At 40.3% G+C, this 20,568-nt stretch overlaps 1 protein-coding gene across 1 annotated transcript in view; it reads left to right on the top strand.

The window, feature by feature from the left end:
• The window catches only part of LOC126184909 (mitochondrial tRNA-specific 2-thiouridylase 1), an 89,256-nt gene extending 69,572 nt beyond the window's left edge, over positions 1 to 19,684 (top strand). Inside the window, exons 6-7 of the mRNA XM_049927571.1 lie at positions 4,073 to 4,297; positions 19,509 to 19,684. Coding sequence (XP_049783528.1) covers positions 4,073 to 4,297; positions 19,509 to 19,604 — 321 coding nt within the window. The 3' untranslated portion in view covers positions 19,605 to 19,684. The remainder of the gene's footprint in view (positions 1 to 4,072; positions 4,298 to 19,508) is intronic.
• Positions 19,685 to 20,568: the final 884 nt, after the last annotated feature.

The raw sequence follows: 20,568 nt of genomic DNA, 5'->3' as shown, positions 1-20,568 counted from the left end.
TTAGTGTAAAACTTGCTAAAAAAAGTTGGAATATACATTTCGTAGACCACACTCACTGATTCAAAGCAAACGTGGAAACCCATGTAATCGACCAATACAGTTGGAAGCTTTGTGACAACACAATCAGCCAATGATATCAGTTGATGTCTGTCGAAAATAATCTGATGACCGACATCAGTTGCACTGTGACCGAACCCTTATTAGTGCATGGATTATATTTTTAATTAATCAAAAGTTCATATTCACAGTGTCCTGGGTCTAGTGGTTTGCGCTCCAAACTATCAAGCCGAGGGGTTGCTGGTTCGAATATCATGGATAAATATGGGTGTGATAAGCATGAGCATTTACATCAGTAGCATGGATTTTTCTGTGTATTTAAGTATGTGTATTATGCTGTCTAGTTGCCATATTACAAGCTTCGGCTTAGTTTGGGGCTAAGGGGGTTGGTGTGATTGTTGAAAGATTTATTTGTTTATTATCTTTTCTGAAATGTACATAATGGCTCCTGTGAGACTAAACCCCATCTGGGAATATTTTTGGAGAAACAGTGACAAAGCAACTGGTAAAGTATGTAGTAAATCACTGTCTCTTGGTAGTGCCTTAACAAAAACACAGACCATTACAAATATTAAAAATCATTTGTCAAAAAGTCATGAAAGTGAATGGGCAGCTTATTGTAAGACAAATGAAAAGTACCAGAGTTTAATCAAAAAAGATCTAGAGACAATTAACTCTTCATAAGCAAAAAGGTAGTCAAACAGTCTACTTTACCAGACACAATTAAGAAAAGAAGAAAAGAAGTAGCTGTGCCATGGCCTGATAATCATCTGATATTGTTGTGAATTGATAAAAGTGTTATGGATCTCATTATCGTTGACATGCTGCCATACAATGTTGTTGAAGGGGATGTATTTCATAGGCTCAATTTGACTGACCCTGACACGCCATCCAGGTACAGGAAAAAGTCTGAGAAATATTTTAGAATGACTTTAATGCCAGCAATATATGAAAAAGTAAAAGGGAAAGTTGTACTTCTTTTAGAAAAGGCTGGATGGGCAGCTTTACCACTGACATATGGAGTAATCCAACAAAGACATGCTCATTGCTGAGTTGCACAGCACACTTCATTAAAGGCCCCAAAAGGGAAAAAGTTATACTGACAACAAGTGTCTTGAAACAAGATCACACAGGGCAGCATATTTCACAGAAACTTAACCAAATTATTCCTGAATCCATGTGTTGTGGAAAATTTGCTTATATTGGATGCATAGCTCATATGCTGCAGCTAGTTATTCATGATGTTGTATTCAAAGACACTGCTGTAATGGATATAATAAAAAAAATATTCAAACAAGTTTCAAGAAACATGCGAGTTCCCCAAACAGGTTTTGATTCTCGATGAAGAAACCCACTGGAATAGTACTTTTTTAATGTTGGAAAGACCCATTGAGCAAAAAACTGCTGTCAGTTTATGCACGTCAGAACACAGTGGGAGAATAATCCCAACTGCAGAAAAAGGATACAAATGAGCTACTGTATGATAGATAGTACTTAAGTGCTTTCATCAAGCAACACTTGATATTTCAAGTAACTCTTCATCAGTATCTTTAATAATACCATCGATCGTCATGCTTAATTCAAAATTGATTACAAAAGATGAAGATACTTAAAACATAAAACTGTTTGACACAGTTGCGTGAGACTGTTAACAGCAGAGTTTCGTATGCAAGAAATACTCCACATTTATTGATTGCAACACCAATAGAAATGTTTTAAAATGAAGTATTGGACTAGCGATGAAACGGAGAACATGAAGACTGAAATATTATCATTTCTACAACAGAATGGGTGTAGGTCAAGTCAAATAGCTCATATGGACTTAGATATTGATGAGCCTAGCCCTTCCTGTTCAGCGTCAGGTGCAGATATCGAATATGCATCCTCATAAAATGATGATGATTTATGGAATTCAGGTGATAAACTTGCATTACCAGTCACAAATGGTGAAGAACATCTTAACATGTTATTTAAAAGAACCGTTGTTTCTGAGGAATGTCGACATCTATGAATATTGGGGTTCTAGTCCATGTACTTATCTAGGCCCAATTGCACTTAAATATTTATCTTCTCTGCCCACTAGTGTTCCTAGTGAACAATTGTTCAGTACAGCGGGACAGATATATGCAGACAGACAATTGAACATGATGGGTGTAAATGTGGGCAAATTCATATTTTTAGCTTACTACATAAGATTGTTTAACTTCATTTATTAATTTTGTTTTTCATTGATAGATATTTAAATGCTAATGGAAAGTTAATATTCATTTGGCTTTTATTATGTATTTTTCCAATTTTAATTGTTAAAGTACTTTTTTTAAGTAAATAAATAATATAATGGACCTTATTCCAAAGTGTTGTTATTTATGACAGTTTGTAAGATAATTTTAATCATCTCATTAAATTGTTTATATTATATTTAAAAAATCATTATTTTATTCACATTTTGCCAATCTTGAATGGAATTTCTTGGGACATAACCTTCAGCTTTGTCTTCAGCTGAAGGTTAGGGCGATAGCCTGATTAATCAGCTTTGGCTTCGGCCAGAAATCGACCTTCAGACATACACTGTTTATCAGGTTGAACTACAGAAACCAGTTGTTGAATGACCAGCTTCCACAATTGTTAAAGTGATGATACATCTGGTTTTTGTATGTTGAAGGGATTTTGTGTTATGCTGATTTATGTTAGTATTATTTCACATCAAATTAATTGCTCACTTACTCAGTCATCCATGGAACTACTTAGTAGACTCCCAGGCAACATCAGTGCAACTCCACCATCTTTGTGATAATCTGATAATGGACCCTGGAACAATTCAAATCTGCCATACTATTGGTCATAGTGTTAATGATTTGGGACCTTGCATTGACATATTGCATCAACAAGCCTTGTGACCCTATTTATTTTTGGCATGTCTGATGATAATGTTGTAGTTGTATATCAAAATGCCATGATTCCCTGTTGTTGATGGTAGCTGCCTGTGGAAGCCACTATAGTATTTTAATGACCACATGGCTACTTGTATCTGATGCAGCATGGGATTCCTAGGTCCAAGGATTACCTGGATGTGTACCTATTTTGGGATACATCCTCAAGTGTGTGATAATGGTGTCATGATTCATTACCATTCACCAGATTCAAGTCTACAGCATTTTTTCTAATTTACGTCGTTGTTCTGCAGGACAGACACCACTGATGATAGAAAACTGCTCTTCCTGGCCTTGGTAATTAAATTTCTTTTTTCTGTGGCCAGGTGTCCTTTCTTTGTGAGGAAAGTCCTGTGCATAGCCTTTCCCATGAATACTGTGGGCTTTGTTCTATTTGTATTTGTCGTATAACTTTTTGAGGTAGAGATTGGAGATTAGCTCTGCACTTGGGTCAGCAAGAAAATAGTTAAAAATCATATTCAAGCTGACCTGTGTGCCAGTCCAACAGTTATTAGTGTGGTACACAAATCTATCTGAGTTTAGATCACCTCCCTCTTTCACAGGCTGCCATACTGAACATTAATCTATACAATGATGTCAGGATCTGCAACATTTGTTGGAAGTAAATACCAATCACCTCTGATGCATTATTCATGCTTTGCCACAGAGAAATCACCTCACCCAACATTCATACAACTATTTCAGGTTGAGATTGTTCTGATAATTTTTGTTGAGGTTTGTGCACCTGAGCACACTTAAGTCATCAAATTTTAAGTGTTTTCTTTTATTAACAATGTTTGTAGTCAATCATTATTGACATTTTTTTGTATGCAGTTTCCATGAAGTCCGCTTAGATCCAACTCTAAGCTATCTTCTGTGACGGAGCTTGTTTAACAGACAGGAACTTAATTTATGTGGATTATGGATCTCAACAAGTTTCATTTCCTCCCTTTTTAGACTTTTGATGGAACCATTCATATGTAAAAGGAACTTCCCATCAGAATACAAAATGTGTAAAGATCATGTGATAACATACCAATGTTTAATGTTTTCCAAAATGCTTATTGTACGAATGATTTTTTCAGGCTGCAGGTACAGACCATCCCTGTCTCTATTCCAAATTCATGCTGGCATCTGGAATGAACTGGATTCATTCAGTCCCAAAATCTCTAAGGAAAAATGGAGTGTTGAATTGTATGTTCCGTTTCCAACATACAAAACCACTGACTCCATGCAAGGTCTCATTTATCAACAAAAATGATGTTCTGATAGAACTTGCGGAAAGTCTGAGAGCACTTACACCAGGACAGGTAAGGCACTTGCCTATTTCTCAGGGCATTGGGTAGTGTTTTGCACTAGAAATGCTGTCTTATGTGTAATAACTTACTCTATATACGATGTGTCCCAAGTCTGTATGATTAAAATTGCACTGATGATAAGATTATCCTATCCTAATTTGGAAACTTTGTGGTAAGGACTCAAATGTTCGGAAGGAATATCTGTTTCTTGGCCAGCTCTTTATGGCCTGAGCAAACAAGTTCCTTGTACATTTGTAGCCATGATCATAAATTTCTTCCAATGCGGAACATTCCTTTTTATATTCATTCAACTTTCTGGGCACTACATCCTGTTGCACCATGCATTAAATGTGTGTCTAAAAGTTCTTGTAATGAGTAATACTCCTTTGACAATGGATTGTGAACTGTAAACTGCGTGGACATATCACGGACCGTTCTGTGTTGTTTTACATGGTAAGACAGCTAATGTTGATGTGGCAGATAGTTGTTTGTTATGAAAGATAAACAGTTTACAAAAACATATGTCACACACATTGCTCATGCAACACCTTATAGCTGGTAACACCATTAAAAATAGATGAAGGTAAAACATGTAAGCAGATGAAGATAATTTAATCTGTGAAACAGACCAAGTTGTAAAACAATATGATCAAGAAATTGCCAGGCAGAGTACAAAAACTTCTTATTTCTGGAACTGGTATATAGAGAACCACCTTCCTTTAATGAAGAATCTAATTGGAGTCTTTGATGAGAAGAATAGTGCAGTCATGACTGAGGCAGACTTCCTCAAGATAAACTGAAGTTGATGAAAATTACTTACTGTAACAAATCATTTCAATGTGTGTATGATACACCGCTTCCCCACAATTTATTAACCATGCTGAAAATATGATGGGGCCTTGCTGATTTACTGTAACTTATTTGGAAATGTCTCACAAGGGAATGGTCTGATATTTCTTGTTGAAAACTGTCTTAATTTTTTTGCCACTGTTAGTTATCAATACCTATCATAATTGTTTTCCCTGCTGCTACTTATCACCTCCTGAAATACACATGAATTTCACCTGCCAATATGCACTGGAAGTTACTGAAAAAAATGAGAAAACTGCTATTTTCTGGCTTGGCACCTGCAACTAAGAGATGGAGACACATGGATATAATGAAAGACTGTTATTGCGTACGCACTGCTCATGCTCGGTGAATTGCAGCCAGCCAGCATGATGCTCTTTGAAGAGTGAACTTGATCCAAGGCTTGTGTAAAATAGATGCTAGTATTCATTTTTTGCTCTACTTTCTTTTAATTTTTGGTAAATGTTTGAAGCTTCATTCTAACCATACCAATGACTCCAAAAAATATTATGCAATGCAGGTGATGTGATCACTGTGAATGTTTTGCTATTTGCTATGGATATATGTAACAGACACCAACTGAAGCTATCAACAGAAAATGGGTGAAAATTATGTCATGTGTGAAATGGTAGTTAAACTTTTAGATGAATCTTTATATACTGTAGATGTACAATTAGGAATGACTGAAGCACCCAGTGTTACAGATTGCAAACTCACTAATGGTGAAGAAACTAAAGATAGTTGTACTCCTGAAGAACTTGTGAGTGGTATTGCCACATTTGATTAACATTCATCTCCAAAAGAAGAATCTGAAATTAAAATTACCAAGTCAAACAAAGATAGAGCATTGGGTGAACTAATTGTAAAGTCAAGTCATATGGCATGATTGGTTGGGGGACCCTGAAGGGCAGGTTCAGCCGCCTAATTTGAAGAGTTTTTCCTATCCCTTGTGCACATTGGCACCTTTCCTTTGTGAAAGTAAAGAGTTGTGTGTTTCACTGTATCTGGTAAGTGTAGGTGACTGAAACAGGTGTGTATGGAGTATGGTGCCATGTTTGTGCTAGATTTGTGGGACTGATGACCTTGCTGTTTGGTCCTCTCCCCCAAACCAACCAAGAAACCCAATGCCGGCACATAGCCTACTACTCTCAAATAGCACTGGTGGTGCCTCTGAGCTTAATGTCCCCATGAGACAGACAGATCAACAATAGCATTGTTACATGCCCTCACTGTATGAGAAATCTGGAATTTCGTCCAGGACAGTGGCGCAAAGACTGGTGATCAGGGACTTTACCCCACCATCCCTCTTCTCCTTTGCTATAAAGGTAAAGGGGAAGCAGCCAATAGAGCATGATGTATCCAGGGAGTTATCATCCATCCAAGTACTGGCCACAACAGACGTTGCGTAACTGCAATGATCTCAAGAGAACCATTGTGTTAGCTGAGGTGAGGTGAGGCTGCTGGCTCAATTGTAAGGTGACTGTTACAGATGCAAAGAATAATATCATTGGTTTTAGTGAATCTTTTGTGTACATTGCAGGACAGTCTAGTTTTAAAAATGAAATGCAGGGTAAAAGAAGGCTTTAATTCAAAGATGAAAAACATATAAAGATAACTGTGTTCATGTCTGCATTAACACATTCATACACAATAATACCCGTGATTGGTCTGGATGGTTCATTGCTAACTATGTTATTTGTTTACCTTCAAGAATTGACCAGAAACGTTCCACTATGTGTGAAAAGAGCATTGTTCTGCACAGAAAGTTTTGCGGCAGACAGAAAAATGCAAAATAACTATGTTATATTTTTTCATGTACCATGCTTTTTCCCATTTTCTGAAAACAAACACCTTATTCTAGATTCTTGGTTAGGTAATAAAAATTCTGCATCATTATCAGTTGCATTTTGAACTGACCGTGACAAATATGTACAGATACTGCAGGTTTCATCTAGTACGACGAAAGTACTTCTAACAGCAGACTGATAATTTTTGTGTCTGTGAAATGTATTTTACGGAACATTAGAATGGAAAATTGCTATTGACAGATTTATGCAGTGTTCAGACTATCACTGTGCTATTCTGAAGTTGAAAGCATTATCACACTATTTTTTTCCTCTCTCCAGGTTCAAAATATGATTAAATATGAAGAACACTCTTCAAAATATGCTGATATTATACAAGACTCAGTCCTAAGTTTGGCCCAGTTTTCTGTAAAAACATGGAAATATGTCTGCTACTTGCAGAGCTGTCAATTGTCATCCTTTATGTTCGTGCTGTAAATGTGCCACAAATTTCATTTTTGTGTGCATGCAGTTTATACCAATTTGGAAAGAAAGTTATAGATGAAAATTTGTATTTCTCTCCAGATATTTTGTTATCTTTTGACTGCATTCAATTGATGCATCAGTGCTTGCATGACTGACTTCTGTTTCGTGTTAACAGCATCTATTTTGTGTATGCTTTTATTTCTAAGTTGACTAACAGTGGGTATATAAAAAAAATCCACAATGCAGGTTTCAACATGGCAAGTTTGTCAGCTTCCTAGACCAACATGCAGAGACAAAATATTACTTGACAGAAATAAAGAACCAAGGACAAAGAAAGATAATGGGTAAAAGAAGCTACATTGACTCCTATAGCCTAGTAATATTAGCCATTGCATAACATTCAGATATTAGAAACATTTTCTACTGATCTATAGTGACAGGTGGAGCAGTGTGGAGGTGGTGTTAGGAGTGGCATATGAAGCAAAGCATCAAACTAGGCCCTCCTGCAGGTCTGGTGGTTTGAATAGGCCTGAGGTATTCCTGCCTGTTGTAAGAGGTGACTAAAAGGAGTGTCTCACTTTTTGGCCCTATGAGTTCAGGTCTCATTCTATGGTTTGACCTGCCACTTTCAAATCTCTTGTCACAGCATTGCATCTCCACCTCCGATTCAACTATTTGGGTGAGGACACTTTCCGGGGTATGTCATCTTCTTCCGTTGTCTCCTGTCCTCTTTTGCCCCATGACAATATTGTATTTCTCTGCGACCAATATCCAGCACGGTAGCCAGTCCGTTGTGTGGGGCTGTCATGTACCCATTTGGTGGTAGCCACCTGACAACACAGGGATCGCACTGCCGATGCCTGAGCTGTTAAGTCCCCATGTATGCCAAGGAGTAGATTCCTGTCCTTCTGGGGCATCAGGACTCCCGGCAATGGCCATCATGCCAGTTGGCCTTTGCTTTGGTGGGATGACCCGCAATGAAGCGCACTAAGTCATCTCTTGCTGGTGATCCTTCCATCGCTACACCATGGAAGGAACGTAGGGATACAGAAGGGAGAGAGCCATATTCCCCTTGGTTTTTAGTCTGTAGCAGAACGGATGGGGACTCCTTTCTACCTACGAAGCTTCAATTTTTCATTGAACACCTTAGAGGATAAGTTTGGAGAAGTGGCAGCCCTGTCCAAGATGCGAAACAGCGCAGTCTTGATTCAGACAGCATCCCAAGCCCAATCCTGAGTGTTACTCGTCCGTGACAAGCTGGGTGATATCCGTGTTTGTCACTCCCCATAAAAGCCTCAACATGGTCCAGGGGATCATTTTCCATCATGATCTCCTCTTGCAGTCTGACGACGAGCTCCGTGCCAATTTAGAATGGCGGGGTGTTCATTTCATCCAGCGCGCAATCACAGGGGACCCAAAGACAACAGGGTTGCTACCAGTGCCTTCATCTTGGCCTTTGAGGGTGATTCATTGCCTGAAAACGTCAAGGTGATGGTTTACCACTGTGACATTAAACCATACGTCCCTCCCCCTACGTGGTACTTTAAATGCTGGAAGTTCGGGCACATGTCTTCCCGCTGCACTTCCAGCGCCACATGTCGAGACTGCGGACATCCACTGCACCCAGATGCTCCATGTGCGCATCCTCTCACTTGCATCAACTGTGGAGAGCACAACTCCCCCTGCTTGCCAGACTGCCGACCGCCCAGTGCTCCAAAAGGAACGGAAAATCATGGTGTACAAGACCCTGGACCAGTTGACTTACACAGAGGCTAAATGTAAATTGGAAAGACTAAACCCCATTCTGTTGACATCGACCTGCTGCAGCTATATTACCATTGCTGTCCCAAGTGCCAGTGGTTCCTCATTCTGTGCCACAAACAGTTGACCCTCTGGGCCACCAGAATACATCCGCTCCCTTGGTGGTAGGGGGCAAATCTTCCTCCGTTGCTCCCAAAGCACCTACTTCGGGAGCAAGGCCCCTCCAAATGCAGGGGACATCGGTCCCCACCCCCCCTGCCAGAGAAGCAACAGCCTCCTCCAGCTCCTCTCATGTCGAAGGGGTCTGTTGGGGCCCTCTCTCCCAAGGTCTCCACTAATGCCACAGCAGACATTCGCCAGTGGCTCAAGGAGCCAACAGCTGCTGGACGAAAAGCTTCATGGTCTTCCTCCGTGCCTGAAGCTGCTTCAGAGAAATCTTCCCAGCAAGCCCCTAAAGAGAAGTGAGAGAACAAGCAAACTAGGAAGAATGACCCCAACACCACTACTCCCTGCCAATTCTGCATCTGAAGATCAGGTGGAGATCTTAGTGTCCCCTGTGGACCTGCATCTCACTGATGCCTCATCCACCGTAGAAATGGTTAAAAAATACTCAATCAGTGGCAGCAGGTGACCCTGAAGTATAACCTGCCTCCTTGTGTGCGTCATGCCTTCCCAGCCTCACGATAACGTCATCCTCCAGTGGAAGTGAGACGGTTTTTTCCACCACCTGGCTGAGGTGCAGCAGCTATTGAGTTTTACACCTGCTTTCTGCATTGCCCTCCAGGAAACCTGGTTCCAGGCAATGCGGACCCCTGTCCTCTGCGGCTATAGGGGATATTACAAGAACCGTAGTGACTATAACAGAGTGTCAGCTGGAGTTTGTCTATGTCCTGAACTCGGTATGCAGTGAACCTGTGCCCCTTCAAACCCCTCTTGAAGCTGTGGCTGTCAGGATAAGGAATATCACAGGAAATAACTGTCTGCAACGTGTATCTTCCTCCAGATGGTGCAGTACTCCTTAATGCATTGGCTGCACTGATTGATCAACTCCCTAAACCTTTCCTACTTTTGGGAGATTTTAACACTCACAACCCCTTGTGGGATGGCACCATGCTTACTGGCCAAGGCAGATTTGTCAAAAATCTACTGTCACATCTCGACCTCTGCCTCTTAAATACAGGTGCCCCCACACATTTCAGTGTGGCACATGGCACATATTCGGCCCTTGATCTCTCGGTTTTCAGTCCTGGCCTTCTCCCATCTATCCACTGGAGAGCACATGACAACCTCTGTGGTAGTGACCACTTCCCCATCTTCCTGTCACTTCTCTGGTCTCATGCCCACGGATGCCTGCCCAGATGGGCTTTAAACAAGGCAGACTGGGCCGCTTTCACCTGTGCTGTCACTGTTGAATCTCCCCCCACATGGTAACATTGATGTGGTGGTTGAGCAGGTAACTACAATGATCATTTCTGCGACAGAAAATGCGATCCCTCGTTCTTTAGGGTGCCCCCGGTGAAAGACAGTCCCATGGTGGTCGCCGGAGGTCGCTGAGGCAATTAAGGAGCGTCGGCGAGCTCTGTAGCGGCATAATTGGCACCCTTCCCTGCAGCACCTCCTAGCCTTCAAACGGCTCCCTGCCCGCATTCACCAGCTTACCCAAGGACGGAAACAGGAGTGCTGGGAGAGATACATCTCGACCATTGGGTGTCATATGTCACCTTCCCAAGTCTGGGCAAAGATCAAACGAGTTTTTGGATACCATACCCCAACAGGTGCTCCCGGTGTTAACATAAATGGCATGTTATCTACTGGCACAAACATGATTGCTTAGCACTATGCTTGTGCCTCTGCATTGGAGAATTACCCCCCAGCCTTTCGCACTCTCAAATGGCGGATGGAAGGGAAAGTCCTCTCGTTCACTACACGCCGCAGTGAACCCTTTAACACCCCATTTACAGAGTGGGAGCTCCTCAGTGCCCTTGCACATTGCCCCGACACAGCTCCTGGACCAGACTGGATCCACAGTCAGATGATTAAACATCTCTTGTTTGACTACAAGTGACACCTCCTCATGATATTCAACCGGATCTGGTGCGATGGCGTCTTTTGATCACAATGGTGAGAGAGCACCATCATTCCACTGCTCAAACCCAGCAAATACCCGCTTGATGTGGATAGCTATTGGCCCATCAGCCTCACCAACATTCTTTGTAAGCTGCTGGAATGTATGGTGTGTTGCTGATTGGGTTGGGTCCTGGAGTCACGTGGCCTACTGGCTCCGTGCCAGGGTGGTTTTCGCCTGGTTAGCTCTATCACTGATGATCTTGTGTCCCTTGAGTCTGCCATCCGAACAGACTTTTCCAGATGCCAACACCTTGTTGCCGTCTTTTTTTATTTACGCAAAGTGTATTGTCCACCTGGTGACATCGTATCCTTGCCACATTATACGAGTGGGGTCTCCAAGGCCCGCTCCAGATTTTTATCCAGAATTTCCTGTTGGTTCCTACTTTCCATGTTAAAGTTGGTGCCTCCCATAGTCCCCCCCCCCCCTCCCCCAATAATCCAGGAGAATGGGGTCCCGCAGGGCTCTGTATTGAGTGTATTTCTATTTTTAGTGGCCATTAATGGTCTAGCAGCAGCTCTAGGGCCGTCTGTCTCACCATCTCTGTATGCAGATGACTTCTGCATTTCGTACTTCTCCACCGGTACTGGTGTTGCTGAGCGGCACCTACAGTGAGCCATCCACAAGGCGCTGTCATGGGCTCTAGCCCACGGCTTCCAGTTTTTGGCCCAAAGACGTGTGCTGTCCTGGCGGAGGCTGGAGTCCCTCCATTGCAGGTCAGGTGTGCACAACTACTCGCCAGTTACATTGCACACGTTGGTAGTTCTCCTGTGCATCCAAATTACCGTGTCCTTTTCCCACCCACGGTGTTTCATCTCCCGCATCGGTGGCCCAGGTCAGGGCTTACAATTGCAGTTCATGCCCGATCCCTTCTATCTGAACTGGAGTCTTTACCTTTCCCATCTATACTCAAGGTCCATTCGCGTACACCTCCATAGTGTACACGTAGGCCGCTGCTTTGCCTGGACCTTTCACATGGCCCAAAGGGCTCAGTTTATCTCGCGGCTCTCTGCTGCCACTTCATCTCGATTCTTGATATGTTACGAGACCATGAAGTGGTTTACACCAATGGCTCGATGGTTGTTGGTCATGTCGGCTTCATGTATGTCCATGGAGGACATATTGAACAGCATTCCTTGCCCAGTGGCTGCAGTGTTTTCACTTCATAGCTGAGGCTATATCTCGTGCTCTTGAGCACATCCGTTCATGCCCTAGGGAGTCGTTTCTTCTGTGTACAGACTCCTTGAGCAGCCTACAAGCTATTGGCCACTGCTACCCTCGTCATCCTTTGGTATCGACCATCCAGGAGCCCATCTATGCCCTGGAACGGTCCAGTTGTTCAGTGGTGTTTGTGTTGACTCCAGGACACGTTGGAATCCCAGGCAACAAACTTGCTGACAGGCTGGCCAAACAAGCTACACAGAAACTGCTTATGGAGATCAGCATTCCAATAACTGACCTGCGTTCATTTTTACACCACCAGTTTTTTCTCCTTTGGGAGATGGAATGGCACAGTCTCAGTACGCAAAACAAACTGTGTGCCATTAAGGAGACTACAAATGCGTGCCAGTCCTCCATGCGGGCCTCTCGTAGGGACTCTGTGGTTCTCTGCTGGCTCCACATTGGCCACATTTCAGTGACCCACGGCTACCTCCTGCACTGTGAAGACAACCCCCCCCCACCCACCCACCCCTCCTCAGTGCACTGTTCCACTTTGACTGCCCTGCAACAAAATCTTGGGTTACCAGACTCGTTGCTGCTAATTTTATCTGACAACGCCTCATAGGCTGATTTAGTTTTATGTTTTATTTGTGAGGGTGGGTTTTATCATTTGATGTCCTTTGTCTCTCTGTGTCCTGCCCCCCTAGTGCTTTTAGGGTGGAGGTTTTAATGTGTTGCAGAGTGGCTGGCTTCACCTTTTTATTCTGATGATCAGCCAGCCATGGTAATCTGTTTTGTTGTTTTAATCTCTTCTACCTGTTTCTTGTGTTTCTGTGGTTTTCTTGTCCCCTTTTGTCCATTTAAGTGTTTGTTGGACTTCCGTCGTTCTTGTGGTTTTTCCTTTCTCCAATGACCTCGCAGTTTGGTCCCTTCCCCCCTCTTTTAAACCAACCAAGCATCAAATTAGGATGAATCCAGTATTGAAAGGTGAGGTGGCAATGTCAGCCAGCAGTGTGCCCAAGAATAGAAAACATTAGAAAGAAAGCACACAGAGGAGGCTTGACAGAAAAGAAACAAGTAAGAGAGTCAGGAGGAAAGACAGGAGATCTGAGAAAGAAAATGTTGAAAAAAATATTGTTGAGGAACAAGGAAAGTAAGCAGAGGAAATAAGAGATAAAAGGAGAGAAGTTTAGTCAGGTGGCATTGCTGGCTGCAAGACACCATCGACAGTGTTCACTTGCTCTCATTGAAAAATGAACAATGACCTGATAGCATGAAAATAAATAAGTGGAAAAGTGTGTCGGTGCAAAAAAATGTGTCAAGACCATCACATTGCAGAAACAGTACTGTCAGTGCCTGTAAAATCATCATGACATATGTTTAAGACAATGTATTGCAAGTGAATCCTAGTTTCAGCCAGTTTATTATAAATTATAGTATTTTTTCTGTTCTTTGTGTTTCATTGTAACTTAGCTGGTTGATTTTTAGGGAAAACCTGCTCCAGAACTTGGCTGTTAATTTTAATCATAGTATTTAAACCTATAACACATTTAATCAGAGCAAAATTTTTTATCCGGTATTACATACTTCTGACTTTTGTGTTATTCATGAGGACTTTACCATTAAATTAAATAAGTTTCAGTTAAATCACTGAATTATCTTTCTCTGTAATTTCCTAGTATCTACTTTTGTGTAGTGGTACCATAAATTTCAGATACCAAATGATCAGAAATGACACTTCCAATTGAAAATATTACTATAATGCAGATATTCAAAATATTTTATCATGATATCCTTTTAAATAACACACTCAGATATCTTGCCACATCAAGTTTTACATGCCAAGAGAACCAAGTGTGTTTTATTTCTGTAATTCCCCTACTGCAATTGTCTTCATTGTAATTTCTGATTTCTAACAGAGTTGTAGTTTTACTGTAGTTGCATTTGTAATTCCTAATCACAAACAGATTGTGATTCAATCACATGAAAAATGCTGCTGTATTACTACATTGAAGTTGGCTTATTGCCAATGTGTGTAGCGATAAGAAATGTGCATAGCAGGAAACCATTGACTGCAGCACTAAAGAGCCTCCAACTGAAATGCAACAGTAATTTTGGTAAATTAGTCAAACAACAGTATACTTACTGAAAGAATTTGTTGTTTCACACGAAACGGCTGTAAGATCCTACAGCAAAACAAAAATCCATCTCTAATGACATCATTGTCAGAAATACTTCAAACCCTAATCTTCCCTTTTGAAACAACACCAAAAATGCAGATACTGAAAACACAGAAACTGGTACTGACTTGCTTTTGAGCACAGGACACTGACATTTACTTAGCTTCCATTCCCCCCTCCTCCCCCCCCCCTGCCCCCTCCCCTCTCCTTTAGTGCTGCAGTCAACTTGGAAGACTACTGTCTGACTCATTTGCGGCTCATATGTTGCCTGAACATAATATGAAATTTTTTTGCTGGCTGAGTTGCTGTGATTCATAACACTGATATCTCGGTCCTTGATGTAGACTTGAGAACTGCTTCAACAATATCAATAGGCAGTTTGTAACATCAATCATACAGTCTCAATCTAAAGTCAAGTATCTGTTAAATCTTCCCCAAATGGAAAAATTCTGTGTGTGATGCTTGATTTGAAAGTTATTAAATCAAGAGTATGTCACCAACTGACTATTGTTTGAGAGCAGGCAAGTTCCAGACTGTACATAAACTTGTGCAGTATTATGATTATTAATTTTTATGGAAATTTTTTAGGACTGTAATTTCAGTTATGCTATGAGCATCATGTACATTTTCTACATCTACATCTACATCTACATCTACATCCATACTCCGCAAGCCACCTGACGGTTCAATTTTATTGAAATTACTCAATTTTTGTGTATGTATAACAAAATGTTCTTTCTGGTCAGGTTAGCATTGTGCTGAAACAGTGACAAAGGACACAATATAGTCTGTGGTTATCATTTAATGGGATACTATGACACAAAATAGTGCAAGTAGAAAACCTATTAGTAGTAAAGGGGGACCCCTCATACAATACTAATTGTTTCATTCTCTTCTTAATTTATACCATGAAAATACTGTGTCTATAACTTCAGTAGGACCATAGTTAATTCAGTTTTTCTATCTTGCCAAAAATTTTACTGTATTATGCCTCTAGTTGCATTACTGCTTATTACTGTTGCTTACCATTATTAAAAAAAGAAACAATTATGAGAGATGTGAAACCAAGAAATTCATTAAGTATTGCTCTGCAAAGAATCCATGAAATACACCAATCTTGTTGTGTTAAACTTCAGTGATGCATATGTACAGTAGAAGCAGCTACAATGGCAATATTATTGTTTAAATTGTGCTATATAGCCCTCATAAACCTCTTAATAACTCAGTACATTGTACTTAAGTACATTTTGATTTTGTATCATTTTTACAAAGTTGAAGGTTCTCCAGTCATGTATGATGTACACTAGACAGCACAAAAAGTGGGCCAACCCTGACTTCCAATGTGTTGGCCGCATCTGACGGTAAGCAACCAACACAGCATAGCTGTGTTGCGGGTTCTCTACACCGTGTGGACTACAGATCTTTCACTATACGCAATGGGTAGCACACAGGACTATTAGAGACCACTGCTCTTTATGGCAGTCAGTCCAGATGTAAACCAATACCATCATGCAACAAATAACAGAAAATGCATTATTACAGCTGAGAAAGTACTGAATGCTTGTAAATTAAACTTCTATACAATAAGTGACACTACAGAAATCTTATCCCACTCATTAAATAACATGATGAGATTTTGTTTGTGGTACAAATTTGAACCCAATGTTTACCAAGCAAAGCTTATGTGTCTGATTGAGACTCGACTAGGCATAAAGAGACACAAAATATTAAGTGTTCACTAGTATCAGTTTGCAAGGCCGAGTGTCCAAACCTGGAAACAAATGATGACATGTTTAGCACTGTAACGGAAACCTCATGAAGCTTATATTGCTACTGAGATGTAACCATGAAATGTATGTAATAAAGTGAAACACAATGAAGTAAAGTTTTGGTGATGGGCAGGGAGTAGAACCCAGTATCCATACAAATTTACAAAGCACAGTCAGATGTCAGATATTAAATATCTTCACTAATAGCATGATATTGGAACGTGAAATGACAATACAAATGATTTTTGCCTAGCAGGGATTTGAACCCGGCACCTTTCGCTAGTGCTTATAGGTGCAAATAGACATGAAATATTTGTTTCTTCACCAGTAGCAAAACATACAAATGTTTGCTAAAGGTAATACGATGAATAATTCTGCGCTGCCTAGGTCTCAAACGCCATGCACATCATCATCGACCTCACACAAAGAGGTGTCAACTATGAAATTCCCTTTCACTAATAATTAGGATCATGCTGTTCGTAGAGACCTGGAGGAGTTTGGCATCATGATAAAACAACAAAATGATGGACAGTATAATTTCTAAAGGTTTAAATCCAGAGAAAAATTGGAATTGGTCTTCAAACCCCAGTCCAGTGCCAATATTTTCAAAATCTCAAGGTCACTTAAAATTAAAAATTAAGGTCATATGACCTTACATTATTATTGGTTTGTGAACTAAAATAATATCACTAGTGTAAGAAAGCTTACTAGTGACAGAGTTTCTGCAAGCAGTGACTTTCGCCTCTCTCAGAACGGTCATACAGGAAACAATACAACTTGGCTTTCCCACTAGCAATCACTCCGTACCGGGCACATGTGTTTCAACCTGCCTCCACTGCTTTCATCCTTTCATTAAACACAAATAGAACACAATATCTCAAATGTTAGACTTAACTCAATTTTAGACTCCATTTTCTAGTGCATAAGTGATGCTCCTTATAACATCAAAATGAGAAATATTCAAGTTGTCATGGCATGAGCTATACTACAAACATGAACAAAATAAGACCACAGTTAAATATGCTTACAGCTACATGCCATACAAAGCCGTCACAGAGCATGCTGAAGCATAGTATTATATCATATGCAACATTATATGTTGTTATGCTTGCTAATTTGAGTGCAGAAAAGTCCACTGCAGTCATAGGCTATGTGCCCAATGCGTCACAATTACATGGGCGGACATCGGTCTGTATCAAGTAGCCGCTGGCTAAGGTGATGAAATTGGTCTTATCATGAAAGACACCTATGATCTCTATCACAAACATGTTTCTGCAATATTTTTCTATTCTGAATGGTTAGGAAATGAACAAAATTGTGTCTAAACTTCTGTCAGACTGATGCTCTTAGCAGGCAGATGGAATACAGCCTAAAAAAGAAAGGAAAACAATGGGTTTGATATCGCAGCTTTGTGGTCGCACTGCATGACGTTGTCTTTTAGACCATGAATAGGTTATTCACAACAGTTCAAGTGGAAGTCAACACCTCTCGTACCATGTGCTGCATACCCCTTTATGACAAAAAATATGATGCTAGCACACATGAAATTTGGTGGTTGGTTGAACTGAGAATTCCTTGTAATGGCTAAGGTTTGGGTTCAGTTCCCGCTGGGGGTAACAGTTTTTAACAGCCACAAACATACCCTCTTCACCTCCAGTAACGCCAAATAAGAAACACAGGACTGTGTCGTGGTTCCAATTTAACATTAAACATGTCCATTTGCTACGGACTGGAACAGAGTTGGATTAGTTTTGGCTATCAGAGGCGGAAGTCGCTGCTTGCAGAAACTGTCTCTAGTAAGCTTTCTTACACTGCTGATATTATTTTAGTTCACAAATCAATCATCATGCCAGGTCATAGGACCTCCATTTTTTAAATTTTAAGTGACCTTGAGATTTTGAAAATATTATCACTGGACAGGGATTCGAGGTCCAATTCCAATTTTTTCTCTGGATTTAAACCTTTAGAGATCATACTGTCTTATCGTTTAGTTGTTTCGTCATGATGCCAAACTCCCCCAGGTCTCTATGAACAGCGTGATCCTAATTATTAGTGAAAGAGAATTTCATAGTTGACACCTTTTTGTGTGGGGTCACCGATGATGATATGAGTGGCGTGGGAGTCCCAGACAGCACAGTATTATTCGTAGCATTACCTCGAGCCAAACATTTGCACGTTTTGCTACTGGTGAAGAAACAATAAATATTTCATATCTATTTGCACCTACAAGCACTCACGGAAGGTGCCAGGTTCAAATCCCTGCTAGTCAGAAATAATTTGTATTGTCATTTCAGGTTCTGATTTCATGCTGTTGGTGAAGATATTTAATATCTGACATCTGATTTTGCTTCGTAAACAATTTGTGTGGGTACTGGGTTCTACTCCCTGCCCATCACCAAAGCTTTTCTTCATTATGTTTCACACTCATGTGTTGCACTTTATTACATACTTTTCATGGTTACTTCTCAGGAGCAATATAAGCTTCATAGGGTTTCTGGTACAATGCTAAACATGTCATCATTTATTTCCAGGTTTGGACACTCAGCCTTGCAAACTGATGCTGGTGAACCTTCAATATTTTGTGTCTCTTTATGCCTAGTCAAGCCTCAATCAGACACGTAAGCGTTGTTTGGTAAATATTGGGTTCAAATTTGTATCACAAACAAAATCTCATCATGTTATTTAATGAGTGGGGTAAGATTTCTGTAGTGTCACTTATTGTATAGAAGTTTAATTTACAAGCATTCAGGACTGTCTCTTCTCTAATAACATGTTTTCTAGCATTTGTTTACATCTGGACTGACTGCCATAATGAGCAGTGTTCTCTGGTAGTCTAGTGTGTTTACCATTGTGTATAGTCAGACTGCACCCCACAGGGTTTCGGCATTTGGAGAACCTGTGACACAGCTATGTTACATTGGTTGAATTCAGCAGTGGCCCACTTTTTTTGCTGTTAAGTGTAGCAAGTGTTTTTGCTGCTCCCCTTTACCTTTGATAGTTTTTAAATATGTTTTGCCACCCACATACTTTTGTTTTGTTTTAACTGTTATGACATTTGCAATTTCTGTGTTATGTAGCTCCTAATATCAAATCTTAATTTTGTTTCAGTATGCTGTGTTTTACACCAACCAGGAATGCTTGGGCAGTGCAAGAATTCATAATGTAGCCTGTTCTCTGCAGGCTTTGAAGAAACTGAAATGTTAATACTTGGGTGTTTGTGTGTTAATAATGTTGAAACTTGGAGACAATTAAATTTTTTGTTGCAAATAAATATTTTTATTTTATATTAATGACCTAAAATATGTTACTTCCACATGCAGGCCAATTTAAATTTGTGGGATGAAGGACAATCTGGTTTATTGTTAGGTAATTAGGAGTTAGGGAAGATTTACAGAGCATTCCCATAGGCACAAGCAGCAAAAAGTAAATAAATTGTATGAAGCATTTTATTTTGAAGTATGTTACAAATAAGTGTAGAAGTTTTGCGTGTCGACTTTCCAGATCTTGCACTCAGTCAGTGACTGTCAGCATTTTACAGACAATTATTTAATCTCCATCACACCATTTGACATCAGTGAAGACTACTCTGCTGATTTTTCATGCTGTCACCAGACTTATGTACCAAATTGCATCCTGAATGTAAAGCACATCTATTTGTAGAGAACAGCAAAGTTACCACAATAATACAGTGTTGATTGACAAGAAAAGTCATAGAATTTTTCAGAACTCTTAAGTACACAATAACAAATATTGGCAGGAGATGGAGATCAAAATTGATATCTCTAAGTCACCAGCCGCCAACTAAATGCAACAACATGTTGTAGGACAGACAAGCAGTGACAGTGTTGAGGAAGTGGGCATATTATGCAATTAACAGTGAGTTACATGTGTTTGAAAGTGGTTAACAGGAAATATATGAGTATTATGAAAGCTACTGCTTACATGTACTAGAAATGAATTCAGGTGAAGCAGCCAATATACCAATCTTTATACCTTGTCTAATGATTTTTTTCAGACAGATTACAGTGAATGGTCTGCAAAAATGAGGAACAGTATTAAAGTCATATTTATAAGGAGTTTCCAGACTTGCTGCTGTGTAATATTAATGTTTATTTCTCTCCCTTTCACTACAGATCTATTTCAGCTATTATTGAATGACCTGTGGTAC

The sequence above is a fragment of the Schistocerca cancellata genome, chromosome 4 (genome assembly GCF_023864275.1).
Source record: "Schistocerca cancellata isolate TAMUIC-IGC-003103 chromosome 4, iqSchCanc2.1, whole genome shotgun sequence".
In the NCBI taxonomy this organism is placed as follows: domain Eukaryota; kingdom Metazoa; phylum Arthropoda; class Insecta; order Orthoptera; family Acrididae; genus Schistocerca; species Schistocerca cancellata.
Note: the sequence above shows the minus strand (reverse complement) of the source record. Positions and strands in the feature narration are given on the sequence as shown.